Source organism: Pelophylax lessonae (assembly GCF_965119305.1).
Source record: "Pelophylax lessonae genome assembly, chromosome: 4".
Lineage (NCBI taxonomy): Eukaryota > Metazoa > Chordata > Amphibia > Anura > Ranidae > Pelophylax > Pelophylax lessonae.
The window spans coordinates 363,056,885-363,083,886 of NC_138771.1; the positions used below are offsets into that span (position 1 = coordinate 363,056,885).

Sequence of the window (27,002 nt, forward strand, 5' to 3'; positions counted from 1 at the left end):
GTGAGTGTGTTTATTTGAAAAGCAACAGACTTTCTGGCCAGATCACAAGTTGACACAAGAAAGAAAGCCTAAAAAAGAATGCAGCCATTGCATCTAACAATTGGTAATCTGCAGTATAATAAATGTTTGCTTTTGGGTTTATTACTGCTTTAAAGTCTGTATGTTAAAACAGTATTCCATTTTATGTGAACATGTTATGACTGACTAGACTACATCAGGCAGTTAAATGGTGACTTTAGTTTTCTGTACTATGCAAGACAGATGCTGCCTGGTTACAAAGAGAGGCATAACTATTTACTTCAAGCGTATACAATGCCAATTACTTAAAAAAAAAAAATAAATAAATTTACATGTGGATGCAACTTTAAAAGTAATTTTCAAAATCTTTAAATCTGCAACTTTCAATAAAATAGTATATGATCTCCTGCCAGGAAGGTCCTCTTGTCAGACACTTCTCCTTCTAAGTTGACAATACTATTCCTTATCCCCCAGTTGTGTTTGTGATGTCACCTAGGCTTTCAGAGACTACAAGTGACTTCTAAAGTGGGGTACACATTAGTAGAAAATCTGCCGAAAATTCCCGTCTGAAGTAAAATCGTACGATTTTCGGCTAGTGTGTACACAACTTTCAGCAGCCGATGCCGACATATTCATTGAAAAAAAACGGAGGGACAAACACCAAAATTTTTATTGTCCGTCCCCCGATGACCAATTTTCGTTTAATGTGTATGCAGTACGTCTGTGAAAAATCGGATACGAAAGACCGCACATGATCTGAAGTTGCTGACGACCTGGAAGTCAAAAAAAAAAAATCGGACGAGAAATTTAGTGAACATTTATGCACTGTCAACTAAAAACGGTTATGAACGCTGAGCAAGAGAGGGAAAAATCGGAGGATATTTCGTCCGATTTCCTTCAAGTGTGTACGGGCCTTTAGATACACATCGTGTAGACCTGGTCCACTGTTGTCTCAGCCATTGCTAGATTGCATGTAGACAGGAAGTGGCTGCAGAAAGCGTACAAATGATCAGCGACACTGAGCAGTAGGCAGAAGATGGAGTAAAGGTAAAAAAACAAGTATTTGGAAAAAGTAATTAGTTTGATACACATTTCTTTTGCAAGCTGTCTTTTAGTTAGGGTTCACATCTACTTTAAATACGAATAAAAGAAGCTAATTTAATGTGTGGTAAAGGTTCCTTGCCCTAATCTTGGAGTAAAGCAAGTGCCCCATTAACTAGACATGCAGGACTCTTGATATGCAGCTGAGACTGTCACTGTTACCATCCACTAATTAAAATACTTAGCTATGCTAAAAATAATCAGTAGCCTAAGTAGACATAGACTGTATAGAAGAGAAAACCTAAAGCATTGGATAAATGAGGCTGCACATATGTGCGAAGCAGTCATAGCAATTTATGTATCATGTCCATGTTTACAGACTCCTTACTCAACACCTTTCATGTAACATGTCTGTCAAAGGCGTGGTAATGAGTGAGGACCAGTAAGGTGTCTAATGTAATGATTTAAATGTTCTATATATATTTTTTTAAACAATTTTTATTGAGAAAAAGAATGCAATACAGGAATGTATAAAAACAGTAAATGTACATCTGTCTTACAATTGGCAACAATCTACACCAAAGAAACATACATAAAAGTAAGGACAGTGCAAATGATAATTGAATGTCTGACAACAAACTCAAAGAGAAATCTCATAATAGAGCGAGATTTGGGCATAGTACCATTCCCGTTCATCCCGTTGAACCAGGGGTATGGGCATCATGTGAGTGCAATATTCATGGCAGTGCCTAGAAATGGAGCGGAGGCATGGGGCATGAATCCTCTGGAGGATGCCAGGGAGTGGATATCAGGTCTAGTATGAGTAAGTCCTGGGGTGAGCCCTTGTCCTGGGTAGTAGTATCCATTATGTTGTGTGGAAAGTTGTGTGTAGAGCAGTGTGGCAGACTAATGGTATTAAATGTTATATGTATACCAAACCCAGAGACTGACATGTCGGTCTTGGTATTAGGGCAAGATTGATGTACACACACGTTATGACAGACTTACCTGAAAACAAAGCCCCCCAGCGGTGCACTGTCACCACTGTAGGCGCTTCCATCTTCACCCGGTCTTTCTTAGGGGTTCGCAGGTTTTCGTAGCATGAATAACTAAGCCACAATCACTCCTGCGCTTGCGGCACAGAGCTCTTAAGGAACCGCACGGGTATGCCGCTCCTTCAGAGTGCATGCAGCGGTGGTTACCCACTGCTTCTAAACGACACAAGTTTAGGAGATATTTACTGTACCTATATGTGAGCCGCCTTATAGGCTTACCTATAGGTAAAAATTCAACCAGGGGAATTTAATCCACTTTAAGGAAGGCTAAGCTTGACCCCCACACTACATAGTTGTTGGTGAATGTAAAGATTATACAGAGATTAAATAGGCTGATATTTATATGTGGCCAGCTTTTATTTATTTGTTTTATAAGCTTATAAACTTTTCGGTATAGGTCCCACAGAAAAACAGGTTACATTTAGCAGCAGTGACTAGTAAATTCATCTCAACTGACAATTAAATGAAAGACTGTATACTTAGTTCTTGTATAACGGATGTACTGATAAATGATGTCTGTATCAAGGGGGAACAGGGTGTGAGCTGTGTAGACTGTCTATGCTGTGCCCTTGGTCTAAGCCATTAATACACTCATTTCTGCTATGGAGGGTTCCCTTTATTGCAGTCACATGTCTGCTGGACAGCAGCCAGTGCAATCTGATCTGTCTTGAAGGCAACACTATCAGCAGCAGATTCAGCCAGGGTTACCAGAATAGTAAATAATGTATCACAAGACTCAGTCTATTTGCTCGTTGCAAACACATTTTAACAACTTCTAGAGTAATGGATTTCACAAGTAGTTGGTTTACATAAAGCATTTCCATTTGTTCAGTTTTGTAATGACTAACCGTATAGGAAAGGATAAAAATAAACAGAGAAGTATTTTTATAATTATTAGGTTTTATATTGTTTTTGAAAAAAAAAAAACAATTAAAAGCACTTTTTAAAGTATAATATGCAGCTGTTATTTTAGAGTCTACTTAAATGTCAGACGGTTTTATATTGGCAGCCTGTGCGCTCTGTATTTGCAAAAATAGCAGTTAACCCTTTTCTAATAACAAAATGTTATTGTAGTTTGCAATACCTTTTCCTACAACATTGTGATTTTTTTTTTTATTTTTTAATAATTGCAGTTTTTAGTCAGCCTAAATATTTGATTTCTTTCCCTTTTTTGTAAACTGGAAATATTGCTAGGGACCTTTCACGCGAATGATCCGATCAGATCTGCCTTTCAGTTTTTTAGGCGGACCTGATCGGATCCTCCATGCATCCCTATGGGGCAGCGGATGTCAGTAGAGACCTGTCCGCTGTCACCCACTGCTATCCGATCCGATCCTGTCTGTGAAATCCGGATGGATGGAAACCCTATTTTCCATCCGTCCATCGGATCGGATGAGAAAGGACAAGGCGGTCCATTCTCATTTGATTCCCCCATAGAGTACAGCGGGGATCTGACAGCTCCATCTCCGCACACATAGCGGAGACGGCGCTGTCATCCGTCTACTCAGCGGGGATCGGCGGATCGATCCCCACTGTGCAGAACGGAGTCTGCCAGCAGATACGGACAGTGTGAAAGGACTCTTGAATGTATAATGATATATTAAGCTGACAACTGAACAAAGAATTGCTGAAATTGCGTGTCTTTGCTTCAAAACATGTTGCTATAACCTAGCCATACATGAGCTCAATTTGTGCCATTTGCCTAGCTGCAATGTATTGTAATTACAGAACAGAGTAGCATTATAATTTGAGTGTAAGCCCTTTAAAGTGTTTGTCATGTTAGTGAGGAGTACTACACAGCGCCATTGTCACGCATACTATGTAATATAAGCTGAAATTTCTGTGCTACAGCTTTCAATTTTAAAAATTGATTTATTTAAAATAAATATCTAAAGCGATCTTCAAAAATGTATGCATTGCATGCAGGGTATAAAAAAGGGTATACAGTATTTACTAAATCAAAGATGGAAAATGGTGTACAGAAATGTAGATGGTAATATGTGGAGAGGAAATTGTAAATCTAATATACATCTACTACACTAGCATACTATCTACATATATATCCAAGCAGTCAACCTTAAGGACGCACATAAAAACGCAGCTGCAATCAATTGTTTCTATGTATTTTTATTTTAGACTTTCAGCGTCATTTTTTTTTTTTTTTCAAAGACATATTTCCTCGGAAACCGTGTAGTGAGTGAGAGTAAATTGTAGTGTGTGAGAGGTGCGTTGCAGTACATTTGTGTGCATTTACACACATTTATCTGTGTTGCATAAAATGGCACAGCTCTGGAATGCAGAGAAACACAGCATTCTGGTGTGAATATGACACAGAAAACTATTTTTTGCTATGTGTCTTTGCAGTTACCAGCAATTTTCCATAAGGAAGAATACAGGTGACTGCACATAATGTGAACAAGCCTAAAACTATCTTTTTACCCTAGTTCGAACAAAACAATAGTTCATATACACACTTTCTTTGTGGCCTTGCAATTGCTTTTTACTCTTGTATTGTCTGCAGCTCTGTGTGTTCCCACTTCATGCCTCTCTTAATTTCCTGGCAGCATCACTTCCAGTGAAACCAGTCTTTTAAGACTAGCTAAGCAACTTCATTAGCTATAACATTTAGAATGCCTAGCTGCTGATTGAAATTCACTGGGGGAAAAAAAAAACAATCAACCCTTTCTTCTAGATTGTAGCAAAAAAAGTTTTTTATATTTGCTGCAAAGAAAAAACAAAAACGATAGAATGCCATGGCAACACATTCAAGGGATACAAACGCCTGACAGATGTTCTAACCCTTGTCTACTCACAAAAAAAAAAAAAAAACTCCCAACAGAAGCCATCTTTAGATCAGCTTGGTTTTCCATCACTGAAAAGTTGTCATGTATAATTTTTATTTTTGTTGCGCCTCACAAGGAGAACTGCTCCTTCATTTCAACATGCTGTCCTATGCGCAACAAACGCGGCAAATGATCATGTACTTTTTTGGGTTTTTTCAAGAATAGCAAAAACATGCTTCCTGCTTGGCACACTTGTGTTTTTTGCATGTTTTATGTACACGTGAAAAAATGCGAGGTCTGCGTGAGTTCAAAAGCTATTATAGTATGAAATGAGCTGTATTGTTGCAGAGTAAAATGGTTTGTAGTTGAGTTGTATGTTTGTGTCATCAGTTGAGAGGAGTCATTTTCCAATGCACATAGTATGAATGCCTGGCCAGAACTTACAATATCCTCTTACTTGGACTGATACCAGGAAGTGCTCAAAAAGAGTATGTGTGTGTCATGGAAAAATTTTCCTCAATCCACACAGCTATCTCCCAGTCTGTTTTTTTCTTTCCACCTTGCCACTATTATCATGTACTTCACAAGTGATAAAGTCTTATCTCTCTAGAGCTCTGACCTGCTGTTTTTTTAACTATTCTAATAATTATTAATGATTTAATTTGCTCTTCCACGAACCATTGTTATTGGTATCCTAACTAAAGGCAAAACTTTTTTTGTTTTTAGTTTTGGATGATTTGGAACGTGTTAGGTTGGTATTGCTACCTTTGCCCCCATTAGGGAAATTCTCCTCTCTCTCTCTTTGTCTTGTTTGCCATTATCAAAAATGAAAGTGAAAAAAAATCCCAAATTTTGGGCTGTCCCCAGAACAGTAAAAGAAGATACATATCCAATAGGGACACTTGTTCTAGTGACCTAGGAGGGACCCAATGGATTCCCTTAATTTGCAGGGATTGCTTCTCAATTCCTGTTTTGGCTATGCGACAGGGAGTGAAGGCAAATCTCCCCAATAGGACACAGATGGCAGGAAAAAAAAATAAATCCGACGGGTTATAACCTTATGTTATGCAAAATGAGGAAGGGGGGGGGCAGTTATGCCTATAGTTCTACTTTAGGCTCTCCAATTAATCATATATAAAAATCTATCTTCCTAAGGGATCTTTCACACAGGCAGACTTCGTTTTTCTCAGCGGATGACAGCTGTATCCGATCCGTTCGGATCAGATTGGATCGGATGTCAGCGGACATGTCTCTGCTGAGATCCAATGCCCCATAGGGATGCATGGGGCGTCCGTTCAGATCTGCCAAAAAAACTGACAGGCGGATCTGAAGGGACTCCATGTGTGAAAGGGGCCTAAATGTAAAAAATCAAGCTATTGTTTACAGAAAAACCTGGAAACATTGACATTTTTCTTTCCTGCGTGCATCGATTTCTCCTTTTCAGCATGTGATAACATTCAATACATATAAATTGGGAGCAAAAAGTCTGGATGTGACATACTGGCATAAATCTCCGCCTATTTTCTCTGTCTGTGAATGGGATATAGTTGAGGGTGGGCACAGACCGTTTAAGAGTCCCAGGTACATTTAACTGCTTTTCCATAGCCAGGAAAACGGGTAAAAGTGTTATTCAGCTGTACTTAAAGATTTCAACAGTTCCCTGTTTAAACACAACATCAAGAAGTTATGACAATCTGCAGTTCATCTGAAATAGTATTAAAGTATTTTTTATTGAGAAAGAAAACCTGAAGTCAGTCTGATGTTGCCTAATGGGTACCATGGTGTTCTTGAGATTACCTTTTCCTACTGCCTGAATCCACTGCCCAGTCCACCAAAACACTTTACCCCGCCTGCACCTTCTAACTAGGTACTTGGATGGTCAGGCCTCAGTTCTATGGCTTAGCAGCAGTCAAAATATTGAAACTTGCATTAAAATTAAGAATGGCTCTGGCAGCAGGTAAGTATGATTAAGGTGAATGATAGCATCTTATGGTACCAGGTTTAGGGTTATTTTTTTTTATTTCCTTCCTTTTTGGTTAGCACAGCGGTGCGCTGGTATGCAAGCTCCCTTCCCACGATCTACTTCCAGGTTTGGCTTGTTCAGCCACTCTTTTAGCCTTTGTTTTTTAACTGCTGTTTATGTGCACGGGAGTTAATTTATCCCGGCACCTGGAAGATGCTGCGACTGCGCATGCATGGCTTAGTGTGTCTTTAGAAGATTTTCTGGCAAGCAGGTAAGATGCTTTTATTGCAGAAGAGTCTCTTCTGCAATAAAAGAATTTCTGCTAGCAATTTTTCTTTTGAACACAAAAGTTCAGTTTTAAATTATACCTTTGATTTGCTAACTTAAAGGGTATCTAACCCTCAAAATTGTTTGTATTGTAGAGTACAAATCTTCGATGCGATGGCTGCATTAGTTTTATGTTTTAGTGGCAGTTAACACTATAGCGATGTCAGACATCACATGTGATTTGCACCGCGCTGCTATGCAAATCACATGTGATGTCTGTGTGATGCAAATTCAGCCATACAGATTGTATGGCTGAATTTGCATTGCATTCGGACCAAAGTTGTGCAGGACCTTTTTTTTTTAGTCTGCACCAGAATTGGATCACATGGGTGTTCACACCTATGCGATCTGATTCCTGTCCGAGTTGACAGCTCGCACTGCGATATTCAAACTAATCTGGGGGTGTCCTTAACTTTGTATTGACACACTCAGCAGTTGCATATGGCAATGTGAACTGCCTGCGAGTTGGATGTGATGCGGTAACCCGCAGTGGATTCGCAGGGTTCCCGCATCGCGCCAATGTGAGCTGGCACTTTAGGGTTTTTTTTTTTCTTCTTTATTTTTATCCAGCCAGCAAGTCTTTTGTTTTCTTTTTTTTTACTTCCTTTAACAGGCCAAGCTATCCAGCAAATATGGCATTTAGAGGGAAAAAGAATAACCCATGACAGGGGTGCTTACAATGGTTAGCTTTTATGCATTTATACAAAACCGTTATCCAAAAAAAAAAAAAAATAACTGGTTCAGTAACTGCTTTAATTTGCTATGCAAGTCCATCTAAATCTGCTAGTGCATTTAAAGGTGACATGCACTATACAATCTGGTTATACAATCTTTTTACATCCACCATCAACTATGTAGTACAAGGGCCTGTCAGATTTGATACTATTAAAATGAATTGTTTGGGTGTGCCCTTATATTACATAGTTTTAGTAAATCTAAAGGAGATTGTACAGTCAAATTATATAGTGTATGGTGGCCTTAACACTACCCTCTCTCCAGTTTGACAATGCTGCTGCCCAAAGGTGTCTCCATTGCTCCTCTATCCAGAATGGAGATGTGTGTTTCTTTGTCGCGGGAACCTAAAAGACAACTAATGCAGCCACCTCATCCAAGGACTGGTAAGCTGCAGTGTTTTACATTTATGTTTCTAGATTTAGATATGCTTTAAGAATAATTAAATTCACCTAAATTCCAAACCTTCTGCAAGTTCCTGTAGTAAAAATAAATTGTGGCTATTTGAGTATAAATAGAAAATAAAGTTTTTGTGTTTTTACCATTTACAGGGCAACGATCTGTAATCTGTACACCATGCCTAGAATATCTGAACCTGTTTGGCTAACAATGATGTCCGGATCACCAGAAAAGAATCACCTTTGTCAGCGATTTATGAAGGAGTTTGCCTTCCTCATGGAATACACATCAAAGAATCAGTAGGTTTTTTTTTTTTAAGTTCTTTGTTACATCTCCGAAAACAGCTTTTGTAGCTTCTGACTTTTAATAAACGCGAAAATGGCTGTAGCTCCTCTTAAAGCTGGCCATATACAAATCAAAATTTGGCCAATTTTACAGGGACCGTCTGAATTTTTTTTCCTTGTATGGTCATTGTTGTTGAACAGAAATTGATCCCCTGATTGACACTTGTTAAACCACCCTGCCGAATTTTAGCTGCTCGGTCAGCGCTGCAGGCTATAGACTGCAGCGCTAAACAATGTATTCTGACAGCGGGGAAATTCAGCGAGAAGATTTCTGCTGTTGATTGACTAATGTATGAACAGCTTTACTTTTAGTACTTCTAACACAGTCATGAATTAGGCCTCATACACACTGTGTATGACATTGCACTATGTTAGCCTATGTGTACATGTACATTTAGACATTAACAGGTATATTTGTAGAGGGGCATTTACTGGCTGAAGAAAACCCCATCGCAAGTGTGTTTTTGAGAGGAGCTTTCAGACAGATGCTCCTAAACGCTGTGTCAAGTGTTTTTAACTGTATTTTTTTTTCTAGTGTTTTGAGAAAAAACACTTTTATAAATGTAAACATGTGTCCATCGTTTTATCTGCTGCTTTTTTTTCTGACAGTGGTTCTGCCATTTTTTTTCTGCCACCTAGTATACACGGGCCCCCTCTGTGTTTAGCTACAGTTGATGAATTGTCTTTCTTAGTCAGGAGGTAAAGAGAGAGGGTACAAAAAAAAAAATGGTAAACGTAGTGTTTTAATTATTACGGTTAGGTATTTATTTTTAGGAATTGGAAGAGCTCCAGCTCTAAAGGTTTTCCAGGTATGCCACATGGTAAATAGCTAAATACCAGAGTATTTTAGTCTACACTCTGACGTGCATGATGAGCCCAGTCTAAATAGCCAAAGAGTGGCATTTATTATGACATATTGCATATAGCACTTATGTGCTGTAAATCATTATAACCAATTGCATTGTATTCCTATTGTGGAGAGAAGACTTGGACTGATGGCAGCACTTGGCATATTGCTCTTTGTTCTATTTTAACAATATTATAGATACTCTAAGGCAGGATTTCTCAACTTTTTTCCAGTCAGGGCACCCTATAAAATTCAGCTCAGTCTCGAGGCACCCTGTTATAAAATGTAAAAACAAACTAGTATTTTTACGTGTTTTAACAGCATCCATACACATAAGACACCCAACATTTACTCTTTGAAAGCAATTACACTTTTGCACACTGGTACTGTAGTACTGACTAGTATTACAGCTTTTCTTTTTACTAATTTTCTCTGCCCCACACAGCTAACATGTCCCCAGTGCTGACATAGAGGAGCATTGGTGGTGTGGGGGGGGGGGGGGGTCAAACAAGGATGGTGTGCCTGTGCCCAATGTACTCCTTTTCAACCAATGATGTCAGTACAATGCCCAAGGTTGTAATGCTGTACAATAAAAATCTGGGGCCTTGTGTATTAAAAAGGAAGGTAGATCCACTTGCTGGTACACAATTTTGGGGCAATTTAGAGCAATTTTTAGGCACCATTTTGGCATTTTTTGGGCAAGGCACCATAGGGTGCCTAGACACCCTGGTTGAAAAAGGCTGCTCTAAGGGATGTTTACCTTTTACAAATTTCTTACATTCCAAAAAAGATGGCAGCTTATGATTCCCAGCTGTACAGCAGTACAAAGGCAGCCAGGGCTCAGGAGACATTCTTATTACTGCTCTTCTACTGGGTTTTCTAATTCTTGCAATACAAATAAAATATGAAATAGGATATGTGGCTCAAATATGGCATCTATTTTATATACCCTTGTCCAAATGTATAATGTTTTCCGAGGTCAAACTGAAAGTTTTGAGTTGGTTGTAATTTATATAAAGTAACAACGGTGATATTTAAGGGTATCTACACCCAATTTCTTTAGTTTTGGGTTAGAACCCCAGTCAGATTTTACCCTCACTTTCTGCTCTGGGGATCAGCTTTACAAGGCAGGAACAATAAAAAACGATACCAGACAACAAAATAAAAGCTGAAATAGGTTTACTTCCTGCTAGAGAGATTTATTTTCTTACGCTAACTTCTTGTCCTAATGACAACTTTTTTCTCCTAGACAGAAAGTGAAGGAATCTCTTCTATTGGGCTTCTGAATGCAGTATTTACCTGTCAGGAGTTATAATCCTTACCCACTCTAAAATTAAAAAAATAATGTTTTCAATATATAGATACAGTTAAAAATAAAGTTGGATTTGTTTACCCAGTGATACTTTTTCTCAACACCATTTGTTTGACAGGCATCCAGGATTTAAGTGGGCATAATAAGTAGTCTATCAATCAAGCTTGCTTATTTTTGCTACTAAATCCTGTATACGCTTTTAGACAGAGCATATTATCTGCCAGTGTAGAGGCAGGGCAGGCCAGCTATTCATGTGACACAAGGAGAGATTATGTGTGCCAAGTCTCAGTTCCACGGTCACATCCCTTCTCTGTGTCTCTGCGCTCACACATGGAGTAATTAAATTACCAAAAAATTGCAAAGTGCACAAAATGGTTGTTTTACATTGTGCATTTTTTTAACCACATTTACTTTTTTATTTTAATATAAATCTGTATGAGGGCAAATCTGTCTGTGATGGCAATCAAACTACAGCTTACCCCTCTTCCCTTCTATTGGTTGTCTAAACTGCAAGAGGTGACAGTTTGCTGATTCAGCAGGTTTTGCCTGCTAGCACAGCTCATCTTCAATGACAATGTTTTGTGCGTTTATGGACTTTGCTGTCATTTTAATTGAATTGGATTCGATCTGTCACTCTGCTACCAAAAGAGGCAGTTAAAGCATAAAATAAAAATGCTTGTAACAATTGATAAACCTATAAGTCAGTGTTTTCTCCTGCTGAACAGAAAGTAATTATTCCATAGATGGCTAAAATAGCTGAATTGGTGGTCACATTTATCATTAGTTTGCTCTCCACGTCATATATTCCACTACTCCTGTATAGTAGTTAGCATAGCAGTTTCAGATAATCCCGTTGTTAGCACCGCTAAATTTAGGCCCTGGGGGGGTTTCTTCTTTAAATATTAACTCATTGTGCAAAGATTGAGTTACTAAATACCGTTAGCAAACTCAGAAATAGTTGTGTTTCTAACCTTTAGGGGAAAATGGGTTCACACTCTATGGTGAACAATAATAAAAATCTGTATATACTGTTAACCCGATCATAACACAAAAAGTATACACAGTAACAAGCGTAGGCTATACATCTGGATTGTCAGGGTTAGTGGAGGTTTTGGTCACAGGAACTCAGAATTCCAGCTATAGTTTTTAGCTTTTTTTTGTGGTTCTATACAATGGATGCAGGTATTTGACTTTGATTTAAAAAAACCTACCCAGCACAGGGCTTTTAATTTAACACTCCTGTTTATAAGTGTGTTAGCAGTCCTAAGTTTGATATATTTCACTATTTCATATTTTTAATGAGTAATCTGGGAAAATAGAGGATGGAAGATGTTTATGATCTTTTCCTTCTTTCAGGTTCCTTCCAGCACTCCTTACAGCTGTCCTCACAAATCACCTTGCCTGGGTACCAACAGTCATGCCCAACGGGCAGCCACCAATTAAAATCTTCCTAGAAAAGCACTCGTCACAAAGTGTGAATATGTTGGCAAAGACTCACCCATACAACCCTCTTTGGGCACAGCTAGGTAAGTTCTGAACAGGTATTTCTGCGTCTCATGTGTAACTGATCCTTCATCCAGTGACAAAATCTTCAGTATCCCTCTTTAGCTTTAGGCTGAGTAATTGGGCACTACTGTTAAACTAACCATGGGATGTAAGCTAGAACATAAAAAAAAAATGAAATATTGTTACCTCTGATGCTAGTGTTATGTACTGAAAGTTAAAAGTATATGTCTATAAGTGATACTGATATGTAAAGAGAAACTTACTCGGGTATCAAAATGGCTACTGTGAATACAGTAATTAGTATCCTTGACTCTTCTCCTTGATTGTGTTTGATATTACCAGAAACAAAGAGAAAAGGGATAGAGATTCCAACCATCTATATATTAGCAGCTGGGATAAAAAATTGCTTATTAACTTGACAGACCTATTTTATTGATTCATAAATGAGAAATGAAAACATTTTAATGATTTGGTAACCCCTTGGACACTAAGCCTTTTTCGGACATATGTTGCTTACAAGGTAAAATCAGTATTTCTTTCGTTCATTGATGGACACGGCTCCTGATCTTCTTAACTATTGGATTATACTGTCCCCTACAGGAATATGACACTAGGCAGAAAAAAAGTCTGGCTACACCTATAGGCAGGCCCAGGAGGTATACTCCCTCTCTCTGCTATAGGTACTCAGTTTTTTTTCTCCCTAGTCAAGAGTTAAGGACCAATCTGGGATCTCTGTCCTGGCAATTTTTTTCTTTTCAGATAGATTTTTTTTCTCCTGGTTTTTTCCTTTAAGATCTACAATCAACTGCTGGACTGGGCAATGGGCTGGATAATCTAGATCCAGTGGTCACCCCAGTCTGGCCAGCGAGCTCGGGCAGACCTCAGCTACGCGTTAGGTCGGTCGTGACATAGCCCCACTGGATGGGGGCTGGCCTGTTAGTGAAACGCCTCACAAGGTCGCACACGGCCGGGGTCTCAGCCCGAGTCGCAGTGTTCCTTCGATGGCCAGGGGGTTCTTTTTGGAGCGGTGCCCGCTGGTTCCTGGTGTGGTGAGTAGCTGTTTCCCCCTATCCCCCTGGAGGGTTTTGGGGTGGACGTGGAATGGTCGGACCCCCGGGTTTTCCTCCTTCCCATCAGGCACCCCCCTCCTCCACTTAAGCTGGGGCTGTGTTGGTGGTATTGTTCACCTCCTTGGGTGGGGGCAGGTCGCTATGCTGGTGGGGGGGGGGGGGGTGCGCTGCGCCACCGGCGACCCTGCCAGGGCCCCCTGTCCAGCCTGGGCCTGTCCTTGTGGCCTAGGGATTCCTCCATGGGCCTCGTAGTGCCGCAATTTTGTTGTAGCCTTGTGCTACAACAATTGTGTAGCCCGACTACCATTTTGTGGTGGTTTGCCATAGAAAACAGCGGCAGGCATGTCTGTGGAGCCTTCTGGGCGGGGTTTTTAGCTTTGAGAGCCCCTCCTCATCCCCTGGTGATGACTCCTGGATCTTTTAATTTCCTGATCGCCACTCGTGCAGTGCCGATTCTCTTGGTGGCTACTTTGCCTGGTTTCTGCGGGGGTCCTCTCCCTCTCTACTGAGGATCAATTGATGCTCTGTGACTGGAAACCGGGTTGGCTGTCAGAGAGGTGGGGGTTGTCCCTTAGCAGTGTTTTAGACTTTTTTGGGGTCCCCCTGTTGACTCATGGAGTCTTTGGAGCACTTCTCCCCACCTGATTCCCTCTCTCTCTGGGGTGGGGCATCTTCACTGGTTTCCCTGGACCCGTGGACTCCCCTGGTACAAGACAAGTGACAACGAGGTTATTTGGTCCAACTACAAGATCGAGTTTCGCTCTTACCCTTCCAACATGCGACTGTCTCCGTTCGCTTACAGGCTCTTTTTGGGGCGGTGCAAGACCATTTACTTTAAAGGCTGATGGTCTCAGTTCCAATTTCTGAACGTTTTCAGAGGTTTTACTCAAACCTGTTTACAGTCCCCAGGAAGGAAGGAAGGCAAGGTGCGTCCAATTCTGGCCCTCAAGGCACTGAACTGCTTTGTGCGGGTGCAGAAGTTCAGAATGGAGTCCATTTGCACGGTGGTGGCTTCCCTGCATCAGGGGGATTTTCTTGCCTCCATCGACAACAAGAAAGCTTACCTTCACATTCCAGTATGTGTTGGTCTTCAGCGCTTCCTCTGCTTTGCCATGGGAGAGGAGCATAATCAGTTTGTGGTGTTACCCTTTGGGCTCGCCTCTGCTCCTCGGGTCTTTACGAAAGTGTTGGCCCGGGTTCTAGCATTGTTACGCCAAAGGGGGACCGCTGTACTGGGCTACTTGGAGGACCTCCTTCTGCGACCAGAGTCTCCTACTGCTCTGGTGGAAAACCTTGAAATCACCATACGAGCTTGAGGGAGTTCAGGTGGATTCTGAATTTTCAAAAGTCTGCTCTGGTTTCGTCCACAAAGCTGGACTATCTGGGTCTGACTCTGGACTCGGCCTTAGCCAGAGTGTTCCTTCCTCTGGACAAACTCCAGAAACTGCCGGCTGCAATTCGATTCCTTCTGTCCAGCAGATGGTCATCCCTCCGGTCTTGCATGAGGTTGCTGGCCCTGATGGTGTCTACCTGTTGAGGCAGTACCGTTTGTGCAGTTCCATACGAGGTCCCTTCAAGGGAGATTCTGGTCAAATGGGAGAAGAATCTGCAGTCTCTGAACAATCGGATCATGCTGAACCGGGAAACGAAAGAGTTCCTGATATGGTGGCTTTGTTTTTCGCTGCTTCGGCTGGGCAAATCTTTCCTCCCCTTGTATTGGACAGTGGTCACCACGGATGTCAGCCTGTTCAGCTGGGGAGGTGTCCTCAGTAAAAATTCTGCTCAGGGTATCTGGACACTGGAAGAGCCCAGACTACTGATCAATGTCTTGGAACCCCTGAGCGATCAGACTGTGCCTGGAACATTGGACGGATCATCTTCAGTGAAGTCCAGTGCGCATTCAATCGGACAATGCCAGGGCCATAGCGTTTGTCAATTACCAGGGGGGCACAAGAAGTGTTTTGAGGGAGAACTACTCTTAGGCTCTGAGGAAGACGATTCTCCCTTGAAACGCATCTGCTTAACTAGATTAGTGCGGACACCACCACGTCATTGGCCACTTTGGAGACGATTTGTCCAATCGTGTTTACATGTGTGCTATGTTTATTTGTTTGTGAGTATAATGTATGTTGCTTTTGGATTTTATTAAACCTTTTTAGTGGTAATGCACTAGGTCGGTGCGCCCCTCTCTTGTTGTCTTTTAGTGTTTTTGGATACCCTTGGTCCTAAAGGGGGCGGCAAGACCACAAGTAATCCCTGCAAAGACCATCTAAAATTATTTTTCTCTAGCGCTCATTGACAGACGTAGTCCTCGGTGATACACCACCTTCGGGTTATGTTGCCTCCACAGGAGCAGGACTAGACAGGAAATTAAAAAGCTCTGGCCACACCCTAGGGGCAGTCCCAGAGGGTATATCCTCTCTCTCTCTGCCTCAGCAAATCAGTTATTTTCTGTCTAGTTAGGAGTAAGGACCTAGATACCTTGCTGGGATCTTAGGTCCTGGCAAGAATTTTTTCTTAAAGGATTTTTTTAGACAGCTTTTTTTCTCCAGTGTTCCTGTGAGATCTTCAAGCAAGAAAGCTGAACTGGGCGACGGGCTGGATGTTGAGATCCGGTGGTCACCCCAGTTCAGCCTACGAGCGCGTGCAGGCCATAGCTCCGCGCTGGGTCGGCCGCGACAAAGTCCCATTAAAGGACTGACCCCGCGAGTTAAACGTCTCGCTGAAACGCCAAAGACCATGAGTCACGGCGTCCGTATCGGTCGACAGCCCTCCCGCCCCGGTGGAGAGGGGTACTGTCAGGAGTTGGTGCCCGCCTGGTTCCGGTATGGTGAGTAGTATGTTCCCCCTTTTCCCCTGACGGGTCTTGTGGTGAACGCGGGCCCCTCTCTGTATGGTAAGATAGAGCCCCTCTCTATCCTATAACATGACACAGATCCTCCTACTTTGAGTGTGATTTTATGTGCAAAAGCCAGGAGGCTTGGTTTGGGAGCTAACAATCTAATTGTATACATGTTAAAAAGATGTAATCTGTGGCATTCTGGGAATCTTACGGTGATAAGAATAAGTTACCTACCAGTCAGAGCCACGGACATGTAGACTGCCTTCCTAATCAGATCTCCAGCTATGTGCAGGCCTCCCGAATGGCCATGCGGTCCGCCAGGGCCGGTACCGCCAACCACGCCATATCCCCATGCAGAGAGAGTGTTGTGTGCCCTGCAGCACACCGCTATTCAGTACAGGCCGCCGCCATTTTTTTTGCTGGATCGCACGAGCCGCCATTTTGGCGTAGCCTCGTGTCTCCAGCATGGGGGCGGCCATGTTTGAGGTGATCCAAACACCTCGTGGAGCTTGGGGGAGGCGCCGGAAGGCGTGCAGAGGGGCGGAGCCGCCTCCTTTCTTCCTGGGCAGCCAGCCAAAAGACTTCCTGTTTGTCAAGACAGCGCTGTAACCTGTTGCAGTTAAACTCTGAGCATCAAGTGGTGAGCCTGGGGGTCTATCTCTCTCTCTCTCTCTCGATCGATAGGGATCCATAGCAGGTAACACTAAGGGGCTTTTTGTGGCGCTGGGGGTCTGAAAAAAAAAAAAAAAAAGTTTTTTATTTTTGAATTATATTATCCAGGAAGTGACTGGAATTATCATGGACCCTGCTACACATATTCCCCCACCTGTTTCCCTCGAGGGGGCCACGGGACCCGCCGGTGCACAGAGTATAGAGTCATTTACAGCAATTTTGGAGTCTATGGTGGCTCGGGTGGAGGCGGCCTGTCAGGGACGGGGGTCAAGGAAGCGACCCCCGCCTACCCCTATACTATCTGACACCTCTGACTCAGATTCAGAGATGGTCACTGCAGTTGCAGGTTCCTCTGCAAGGGCTGTTATCCCAGGTAAAGCCCCCTCAGACAGTGAGGAGGACGCTTCTTCTCCTGCTATAATTCAGGAAGAAGCATTGGTGGACGCACTAGTTGTGGCAGTGCAGGAAACCTTAAAACTTGAGGCTTTACCGGCAGAGGCAACTGAAACAGAGATTCCTTTTGGTACTAATAAGCCCATCAAAACGGTGAAGGTTTTTCCTGTACCCAAATGTTTCGGTAATCAGATTAAAGGAGAATGGGAGCATTCTAAACGTACCTTTACTATTTCCAAGCGTATTGCTAGACGCTATCCGTTTGAGGAATCCATCATTAAGAAATGGACGGTACCACCAGTGGTGGATCCACCTATTTCCAGGCTGAATAAAGCCACGGTTATCCCAGTGGAGGACACTTCGTCCTTTAAGGATCCGGTGGATCGAAAGATGGAAGCAGAGTCCCGCACCATCTTCTCGCTGATAGGGTCAGCATTTAGACCAGTAATTGTTATTGGTCTAGTTTCCCAGACACTTACGGAATGGGCGAAAATGGTACGCCAGGACCTTGGGGGAAAAGATATTCCCCAGGAGACATCTGATTTGATGGAACAGATTATACAAGGGCTACAGTTTATCTGTGACGCAGCCTTGGACACTACTCCCCTATTAGGGCATGCATCTATGTCAGCGGTAATCCTCAGACGTGTGCTGTGGTTAAAATGCTGGTCAGCTGACCTAGGTTCCAAGAAGACCTTGACAAATCTCCCCTTTCAGGGGAATCGTCTATTTGGGGCCAACCTAGATGAAATCATTAAGGATGCCACTGGGGGCAAGAGCACTTTTTTGCCACAGGCTGCTAAAGCTAAGGGACCTCGCAACAAGCGAGGACCTTTCTTTACCCGGCTGGTACTAGCGGGAAAGGCAAGACTCCTCCAGGAGGGTTCAAGAAGGGCTGGTCGGACAAGCAGAGGACCAACCCAGCCAAACCCGAAGCAAAGGAGTACACAGCCTGAAGGTGCGCCCCCACCCAGTTTCAGGGTGGGGGGACGTTTTCACCAGTATTCAGGACATTAGATCGAGCATCAACCACTACTACCGGTGCGATTCTTCCCTTCCAACATTTAAGTACTACAGGAAGCGGTAGTTACCGTTCCCTGAATAGATCTTTTCCTTTACCTTTTCCTAAGATTAGTCCCTATACCTCACAGGAATCGGATCTGGTTGACCAGATAGGCCAAGTAGCCTCTAGTCGGGTGACTTCGGTCTCTGAGGTTCAACCAGAAAAGATCACCCTTCCTGATAACAATCAGGTATCTGATAAATGTGTGGGAACAGAAAACGACCAAACTTTCTCGGATGGTCGGGGCCAGATACCTCTAGGGACGCCTGGTTCAGATTCTATCAGCGCCAGTGGTCCTAGAAATTCTAGGCTGGCCTCCTCAAGCCGGCCTGGCCGACTTGAACATGCTAGTCGCAGACATTCCGTGGGAACTTCTTCTCAGGGAGTGTCTGTGGTCTCAAGGACCAATTTACCATTATGCTTTACAGTCGCTGGGTTTAATGGCTTGGCCATTGAGACCCAAGTACTGAAGGACAGAGGTTTGTCAGCTTCAGTCATTCCTACCCTTATTAAAGCAAGGAAAGCGACTTCCAGCAAGGTCTATTATCACACATGGAAGACTTATATTGCGTGGTGCGAATCTTTAGGATTTCCTCCACGTACCTATTCGGTGACTCGAATATTGGCCTTTTTGCAACAAGGGGTTGAGCAGAAGCTAGCCTTGAGCACCATCAAGGGTCAAGTTTCAGCATTAGCAATCTTCTTTCAGAAACCTTTAGCTACCAAGTCCTTGGTGCGGAATTTCATTCAGGGGGTGCGGCACCTGGCTCCTCCAGTCCGCGCGCCCTTACCGCCCTGGGATCTTAATTTGGTTTTGTCGGTTCTACAGAAACCTCCCTTTGAAAACATCAGGGAGATTCCCTTGCTTACTTTATCCCAGAAGGTGGCCTTCTTGGTGGCTATTACTTCTGCTCGCAGGGTGTCAGAACTGGCTGCATTATCATGCCAGTCCCCATACCTAGTGATTCATAGGGATAAGGTAGTACTTCATCCTAAGCCATCTTTTCTTCCTAAGGTGGTTTCAGATTTTCATCTGAATGAAGATATTGTACTACCTTCCTTGTGTCCTCAGCCCAAGCATCATCGGGAACATGCGTTGCATTCCTTAGATGTGGTTCGGGCAATCAGGGTATACCTGAAAGCTACGGAATCATTCCGTAAGACGGATTCACTTTTTGTGATCACGGATGGCCCCAGAAAGGGTTTGCCTGCATCTGCCGCGACCATTGCCAAATGGATTAGACAAACGGTGGTACAGGCTTATTCTATTAAGGGTCAGAGTCCTCCGTTCCCTGTTAGGGCGCACTCCACTCGAGCGCTCAGTACTTCCTGGGCCTTTCGCCATCAGGCGTCAGTGGTCCAGGTATGTAAGGCGGCCACCTGGTCGTCGGTACATACCTTTACAAAATTCTATAAAATTGATGTGACGGCATCGGCGGATGCCTCATTTGGCCGCAAGGTTTTGCAGGCCGCAATTTGAGGAGACCGGTGGTCTACCTCGAGGGTTTTTTTCTGTTTGAAAAAAAAAAAAAAAAAAAATGTTTTTCTCTTTTTTGTTGAGTCTCATCATTAAGGATGAGCATTGTAAACTTCTAGTTGGCACCGGTTGGGCCTTCTTGATTGGGATTTGATTTCATTTTCCCACCCCTCAGTTGTGATACTGCTCTGGGACGTCCCGAAGGTGGTGTATCACCGAGGACTACGTCTGTCAATGAGCGCTAGAGAAAAATGGATTTTTGTAAGATCTTACCGTAAAATCCTTTTCTCTTAGCTCATTGACAGACGTAGTCCCCGCCCCTCTGTTTTTTGAGTTGGGTTGGGTTAAATCTCTAAAGACTGCTTTTTCACATAACTGATTTGCTGAGGCAGAGAGAGAGAGGATATACCCTCTGGGACTGCCCCTAGGGTGTGGCCAGAGCTTTTTAATTTCCTGTCTAGTCCTGCTCCTGTGGAGGCAACATAACCCGAAGGTGGTGTATCACCGAGGACTACGTCTGTCAATGAGCTAAGAGAGAAGGATTTTACGGTAAGATCTTACAAAAATCCATTTATCCTTTGTCACATACCACTCGAGCGCAGGAGAATTACTATGTTTTTACCTTTTATGGCTGTAACAGCTTCCACTGGGATTGCTTTTTCACAATATTTTGGAGTGCCTGTAGTAATGTTTGTCCATTAATCCAAAAGAGTATTTGTGAGGTCATATACTGATGATGAATAAGACCTGGCTTGCAATCAGTGTTCATCCCAATTCATCTTAAAGGTATGGGTGCAGGTCAATCAAGATCATCCACTACAAACTGGTAAAATAAACTTTGACTTGGCTTTATACATAGGGGCATAGTCATGCTGGAACAGCAAAGTGTCTTCACACAGAGCTGGATGCATACCGTTTGTTAAATATCATTATCTTCACACATGAACTGAATCATTTAGAGAGGTGTCCACATACTTTCAGCCTATGGCTGGATTCACATACAGTGCCTTGCAAAAGTATTCACCCCCATTGGCATTTTTCGTGTTTTGTTGCCTCACAACCTGGAATTAACATGGATTGTTTAAGGATTTCCATCATTTAATTTACAGAACATGCCCACAACTTTAAAAATGTGTTTTTTTTTTCTTTTTTAAATGTGAAGCAAACAACAAATAGGACAAATTAACAGAAAAAGTCAATGTGCATAACTATTCACCCCCCTAAAGTCAATACTTTGCAGAGCCACCTTTTGCAGCAATCACAGCTCCAAGTCGCTTTGGATAAGTCTCTATGAGCTTGCCACATCTTACTACTGGGATTTTTGCCCATTCTTCCTTGCAAAACTGCTCCAGCAAGTTGGATGGTTTGCACTTGTGAAAAGTGTTTCCCCTAAACCACTCAAGTGTTGCTTTAGTGTGTTTGGGGTCATTGTCCTGCTGGACTGTGAACCTCCGTCCTAGCCTCAAATCACGCACAGAGTGGTACAGATTTTGTTTAAGAATATTCCTGTATTTAGCACCATCCATCTTTCCCTCAACTCTGACAGTTTACAAGTCCCGGCTGCTGAAAAGCAACCCCACAGCATGATGCTGCCACCACCATGTTTCACTGTGGGGATGGTGTTCTTTGGGTGATTTGTTGGGTTTGCGACAGACATAACGTTTTCTTTGGCCGAAAAGTTACATTTTAGTCTCATCAGACCAGAGCACCTTCCTCCATACATTTTGTGAGTCTCCCACATGCCTTTTCGCAAACTCAAAACGTACAATTTTGTTTTTTTTTGCTGAAAGGAATGGCTTTCTTCTGGCCACTCTGCCATAAAGCCAAGCTCCGTGGAGCGTACGGCTTAATGTCGTCTTATGTACAGATACTCCAGTCTCTGCTGTGGAACTCTGCAGCTCCTCCAGGGTTACCTTCCGTCCTTGTGCTGCCTCTCTGATTAATACCCTCCTTGCCCGGTCCGTTAGTTTTGGTGGGCGATCGTCTTTTGGCAGGTTTGCTTTTGTGCCATGCTCTTTCCTTTTGGTTATGATAGATTTGATGGTGCTCCTGGGGATCATCAAAGATTTGGATATTTTTTTTACAACCTAACCCTGACTTGTACTTTTTAACAACATTGTCCCTTGTTTGGAGAGTTCCTTGGTCTTCATGGCAGTGTTTGGTTAGTGGTGCCTCTTGCTTAGGTGTTGCAGCCTCTGGGGCCTTTCAAAAAAGGTGTGTATATGTAATGACCGATCATGTGACACTTAAATTGCACACAGGTAGACATCATTTCACTAATTATGTGACTTTTGAAGGTAATTGGTTGCACCAGAGCTTTTTATGGGCTTCACAACAAAGGGGGTAAATACATACGCACATGCCAGTTTTCTGATGTCTATTTCTAAAAAATAGTTTTATGTATATATTTTTCTCATTTCACTTCACCAACTTAGACTATTGTGTTCTTATCCATCACATAAAATTCAGATTTACAAAACATTGAACTTAGACTCGGTTCACACTACGGCGATCCGACTTAGGGGCGACCTGTGAAGTCGCGTGCACCGCTACTTCGGCACGACTTGCACGGACTTCAGAAAATGAATGTTTATGCAAGTCGCTCCAGGTCACCCCCGAAGTAGTACAGGACCCTTTTTCTAAGTCGTAGCGACTTGTGTCGCTCCTATTAGAACCGTTCCTGTACTACACTATGGGACGCGACGGTGCGTGACTTGTCAGGCTGACCAAGTCGCCTGACAAGTCGGACTAGTGTGAATGGAGAATTTAGGTAACTTAATGTAACAAAATAGATAAAAAGTCAAGGGGGGTGAATGCTTTTTCAAGGCACTGTATGCGGGGCCAGTTTCTGTGCAGAGTCCGGTGCGGTTTTCAGCGATTCAGGTGCGAACTTGACACTTAAATTGCAATTGAACCAGACTAAAAAACGCACAGGACCATTTTCTAATTTGCACCGCAATCTGCCTGCACATATATGAACCGGCTCCATCGAAAGCCGATCTGGTTCACATGTTATGCGAATCAGATGTGGTTCAAAACGCACCTGATTCGCATATATATAAACCAAGCCTTCTAGTATAGGCCTAATTATGGAAAATGAAAGAGGCTGTTGGCAGGAAAGCCACATTTTCCCTTGTTTGTTGCTCTAGTTTTCATAAATAAGGAACAGTGTTCAAAAGCAATAACTACACACATCAGTTAAGAAACACTCTAGTCTAAACAAAAGCCTTTCTATTTGGTTTAGGAAATTCATATACGTCCTATAACTTATTTTGTCTGTTTCTCAGCCTGAGCCTCATATGAATATTTGCTTATTAGCAGATGAGTTGGCAGAACTTTTTATTGTTCCTTATTCAAGCTAGCTAAGCGAGAACATACCGGGCGAGAACATCGCAGGCAAAGGGCAGGTTGCAAGCAAAAATGCATTACAGCACAGAGATCTAATTTCTATGAGACCCTATGTGCTGGATATTGTACTTTCAGTTTAGGAGCTTTGCTGGGTGTGGCATGGTTAAGTTGATTTTGTGAGCTATGCTGCCATCTGTGGTTGGTTTTTTAGTATGGTAAGAAAGAGAAATCTTTTAAAGTTAGTAGAACTACCTTTTTGTGCACGTGTATATATATATATATATATATATATATGTGTGTGTGTGTGTATATATGTATATGTATATATATATATATATATATATATATATATATATATATATATATATATAGTGTGTGTGTGTGTGTGTATATATATATATATATATATATAATATAATTATTGTATAGTAGAATTGTGCTCCTTTGACAAAATTGAAATCAACTTATGGGCCTGCAGTGCCGCCAGTTGAGAAACATGCTTGACAAAGTGCTGACCTGTCTCTTACAGCATATGTTTGAGCAGTCTCTCTGTCCCAAAGTGGTTCAGTTATCTTATCTTGGTAGTGTAAAAAGTATAGAAAAATATTTCCTTCCCTCCTTGTGAGGGGGAGCTTGCATATATTTAAATTAAAATGCAAAAACAGAACACCACCACACAGCGTAAAAAGCTTGGTATCAGAGGTGTGGGGGTTAAGACGGATGAGTTGAGTGCACAAAGAACATATGTGTACAGAATGGCATACAGCACGCTTGTAGTATTTACTGCACAGTACTGGATCCAGTGGAGTAAATAATGTACAGCATAGTGAGAGGTGTGCAGCAGTCCAAAAATGCTTCCTTATATTGGTGGAAAGTGGATTTGATAGAAAACGTATCAACTGTGCTTTTCCCCCACTGCAAAGACTTTTGGCTCTCAGCTGGCAAGTCATGGTGCATTGTGTTCTGCAAAAATTCAGCAAGTGAGGCAGGGTAAGAAAAGTCACCCTCCCTTTCTGTTTTTTAGCTGTAATATATCTGCTGGGTTGTGCTCTATGTTCAGAAGTAATAGATATACATTTTGAATAAGTATTTTATTCTGAAGTTTCCTACATATAAACATCTGCTCTTTATAGAGGATGGAAAGAAATTATCATAGGTGTGGTAGTCAGTCCCCAAATGCCATCTCCCAATGTGCTGTTCATTTAAACTTTTTTAGTAAATACAACTTATTTTTACTTAAATTTATTTAATTATTTTTTTTAATAGTATTTTTGCTTATAAATATGCCATCAGTGTTCTTAACATCCTCTAATAAATTCAGGAAACATAAGCATTAATGATATGATAGCAGGAGTTACACAGAGCTTTGATTTGCATTGTGTCAGCTCTTTCTTTGCACCAACCCTGCTAAAATTGTAAGCATATAAAACAACCAACTACTTACCCAAGAGGCCCTTCAGTTGGAAAGCAATTTAATAAAATAAGCCAAACCTATACTTTGTATGATTTTTTTTATTTTAGAGTAATAACCTATATCTGTTTATCCTTTAATGCAGGAGATTTATATGGAGCTATTGGGTCACCAGTGCGATTAGCAAGAACAGTTGTCATTGGGAAAAGGCAAGATCTTGTGCAAAGGTTGCTTTATTTCCTCACCTACTTTATAAGGTGTTCAGAACTTCAAGAGACCCACCTCCTGGAGAATGGCGAAGATGAAGCCATTGTTATGCCTGGTACAGTGATCACTACAATGCTGCAGAAGGGTGAAGTGGAGGAGTCAGACTATGTGCTCATCACAATGCACAAGAATAAGGGTTGCCTGCTAAACAGTGATTCAGATGAAACTAGGACTTCTGAAAATAAATGCTGCTGCTGCCAGTGCCCCATTACTGACCAGCAGAAATCACAGGAGGAAAAGGGGGACCTTCCAAGGTCCATGAAAGAGTCATTGGAGGCAGGTACTAAAGGAAGCCAGATGTCCAGCCAAGAAGTAGCTGGTTATACTGAAGTCTACAAAGACAAATCAAGAACTTGCCTGGAAACAAAAATTGAGACTGTCATTAACATTCGGGCAGCTCCAGTAGAGAAATGCTCCTTGGCGGTTGGATGCCTAGAGCCATCAGTTCAAGTGGTGGAAAATGAGAACTTGCATGAGGAAAGTCTTGTGGTAAAAGGTATGAGAACTAATGAAATTTGCATAGAGAAAAAACCTCCAGATAAGATCCCAACTGCAGCAATGCCTTGCGGTGCTGGTCAGCTTCTCAACAAGGTGAAGTTTCAGATAGGCGATTCTATGTCACCAGACTCTGATATAGAGATAAAAAGCCAAAATGTAGTGGATCAGATCCAGAAGCACCATCTGAAACCAGTGCAGGAACAGTGGACACATGCTACTGATTCTATCACTGTAGCAAAGCAGAGTGCCGAGGACCAAAAAAGTAGTGTGCCGTGTGAGAAGCTTTCCAGGGTGGCAAGCAAGCTTCAAAACTGGAATCCTTTTCATCAAGAGAACATTAGCATGTTTGACGAGTATTTTCCAGAAGATGGTTCTATTGAAGCGAAGATCATTGATGATATTCCAGAGGCAAAACAAAAGGATACAGGGTGCTCCCAAAGACTGTGTGAAACAGATAAAGCACCTAGTAATGTAAACACTTCTGTTCTTCCAAGCTTATGCAAAAACTGCTGTGCTGAACAGGACCAAAGAGACAAAGTCTCTATATCTGTCCCCCATGGGGACAAAGAAAAATCTGAGAATAAGGTTGTGGTGGGCACTGACTGGGACATTCCGAGGAACGAGAGTTCAGATAGTGCCCTTGGTGACAGTGAGAGTGAGGACACAGGTCATGAACTTCATGCACCAAGTATAAGCTACTACGGAGCAGAACAAGTAGACTGGATGGAAGAAGAAGAGATTGCTTTCCCGGGGTATGTACATCAGCAGCTAACATTCATGTAGTTCTTTCTCTATCTCTTGCTAATGCAGATACAGTATATATGAGATATAGCCTGTGAATAGTTTCTTTTGAATAGACGTTATTTCCACTTTTTTCTTTTAAAACATTTTTATATGAAGCAGTTTGATCTATACTTATACAAACATTGTCTGGTGTTTATACTATATTTGTTATTACTTAATTATTCTATCCTTAAAGAGGTTGTAAACCCCTTTTGTTTACATTTACCTATAGGTAAGCCTACATTAAGGCTTACCTATAGGTGCTATAAATATCTCCTAAACATGCACCGTTTTGGAGATATTTACAGTGCATGCAGCCGATGATGTCATCGGCGCATGCGCTCTGAAGGAACGGCCACCCGTGCCATTCCTTCAGATCCCAGTGCCGTAAATCGCGCCCCCGGCCAATCAGATGGCCGGAGGACGAGATCCAGAAAGCAGGACATGTCGGCCGTCCTGTCGGCACTGAGGGGGGGCTTCGTTTTTAGGTAAGTGCTTCATAATGAGCTAGTATGCGATGCATACTAGCTCATTATGCCTTTGTCTTTACAGGTTTTTTTTTCCCCAAATTTTTTAAATGGGTTTACTTCCTCTTTAAGAGCCCTTTCCTACTTACGTGCTTGAAAACTGCCAATAAAACTCTTTTTTGCAGATGCGGTGCTTTTGAGACATTGCCCTTTTTTTTTTTTTTTTTAAAGACTTATCACTCAAAAACTGCTTTTAGAACCATTATGAGGCAGTTTTGAATCGCTTTTTGGGCGCTTTTGAGGCACTTCCCATTCACTTAAATGGAAAGGGGCGTTTTTCAGGCGCTTTTTTTTTTTTTTTTTTTTTTTTTTTTTGCGCTCCAA

At 42.1% G+C, this 27,002-nt stretch overlaps 1 protein-coding gene across 3 annotated transcripts in view; it reads left to right on the forward strand.

The window, feature by feature from the left end:
* The window catches only part of FNIP1 (folliculin interacting protein 1), a 160,424-nt gene that overhangs the window by 125,035 nt on the left and 8,387 nt on the right, over positions 1 to 27,002 (forward strand). For all 3 annotated transcript variants that reach the window (XM_082257158.1, XM_082257160.1, XM_082257159.1), the window contains 3 exons: positions 8,471 to 8,617; positions 12,178 to 12,347; positions 24,749 to 26,120. In XM_082257158.1, the coding sequence (XP_082113284.1) occupies positions 8,471 to 8,617; positions 12,178 to 12,347; positions 24,749 to 26,120 (1,689 nt within the window). The remainder of the gene's footprint in view (positions 1 to 8,470; positions 8,618 to 12,177; positions 12,348 to 24,748; positions 26,121 to 27,002) is intronic.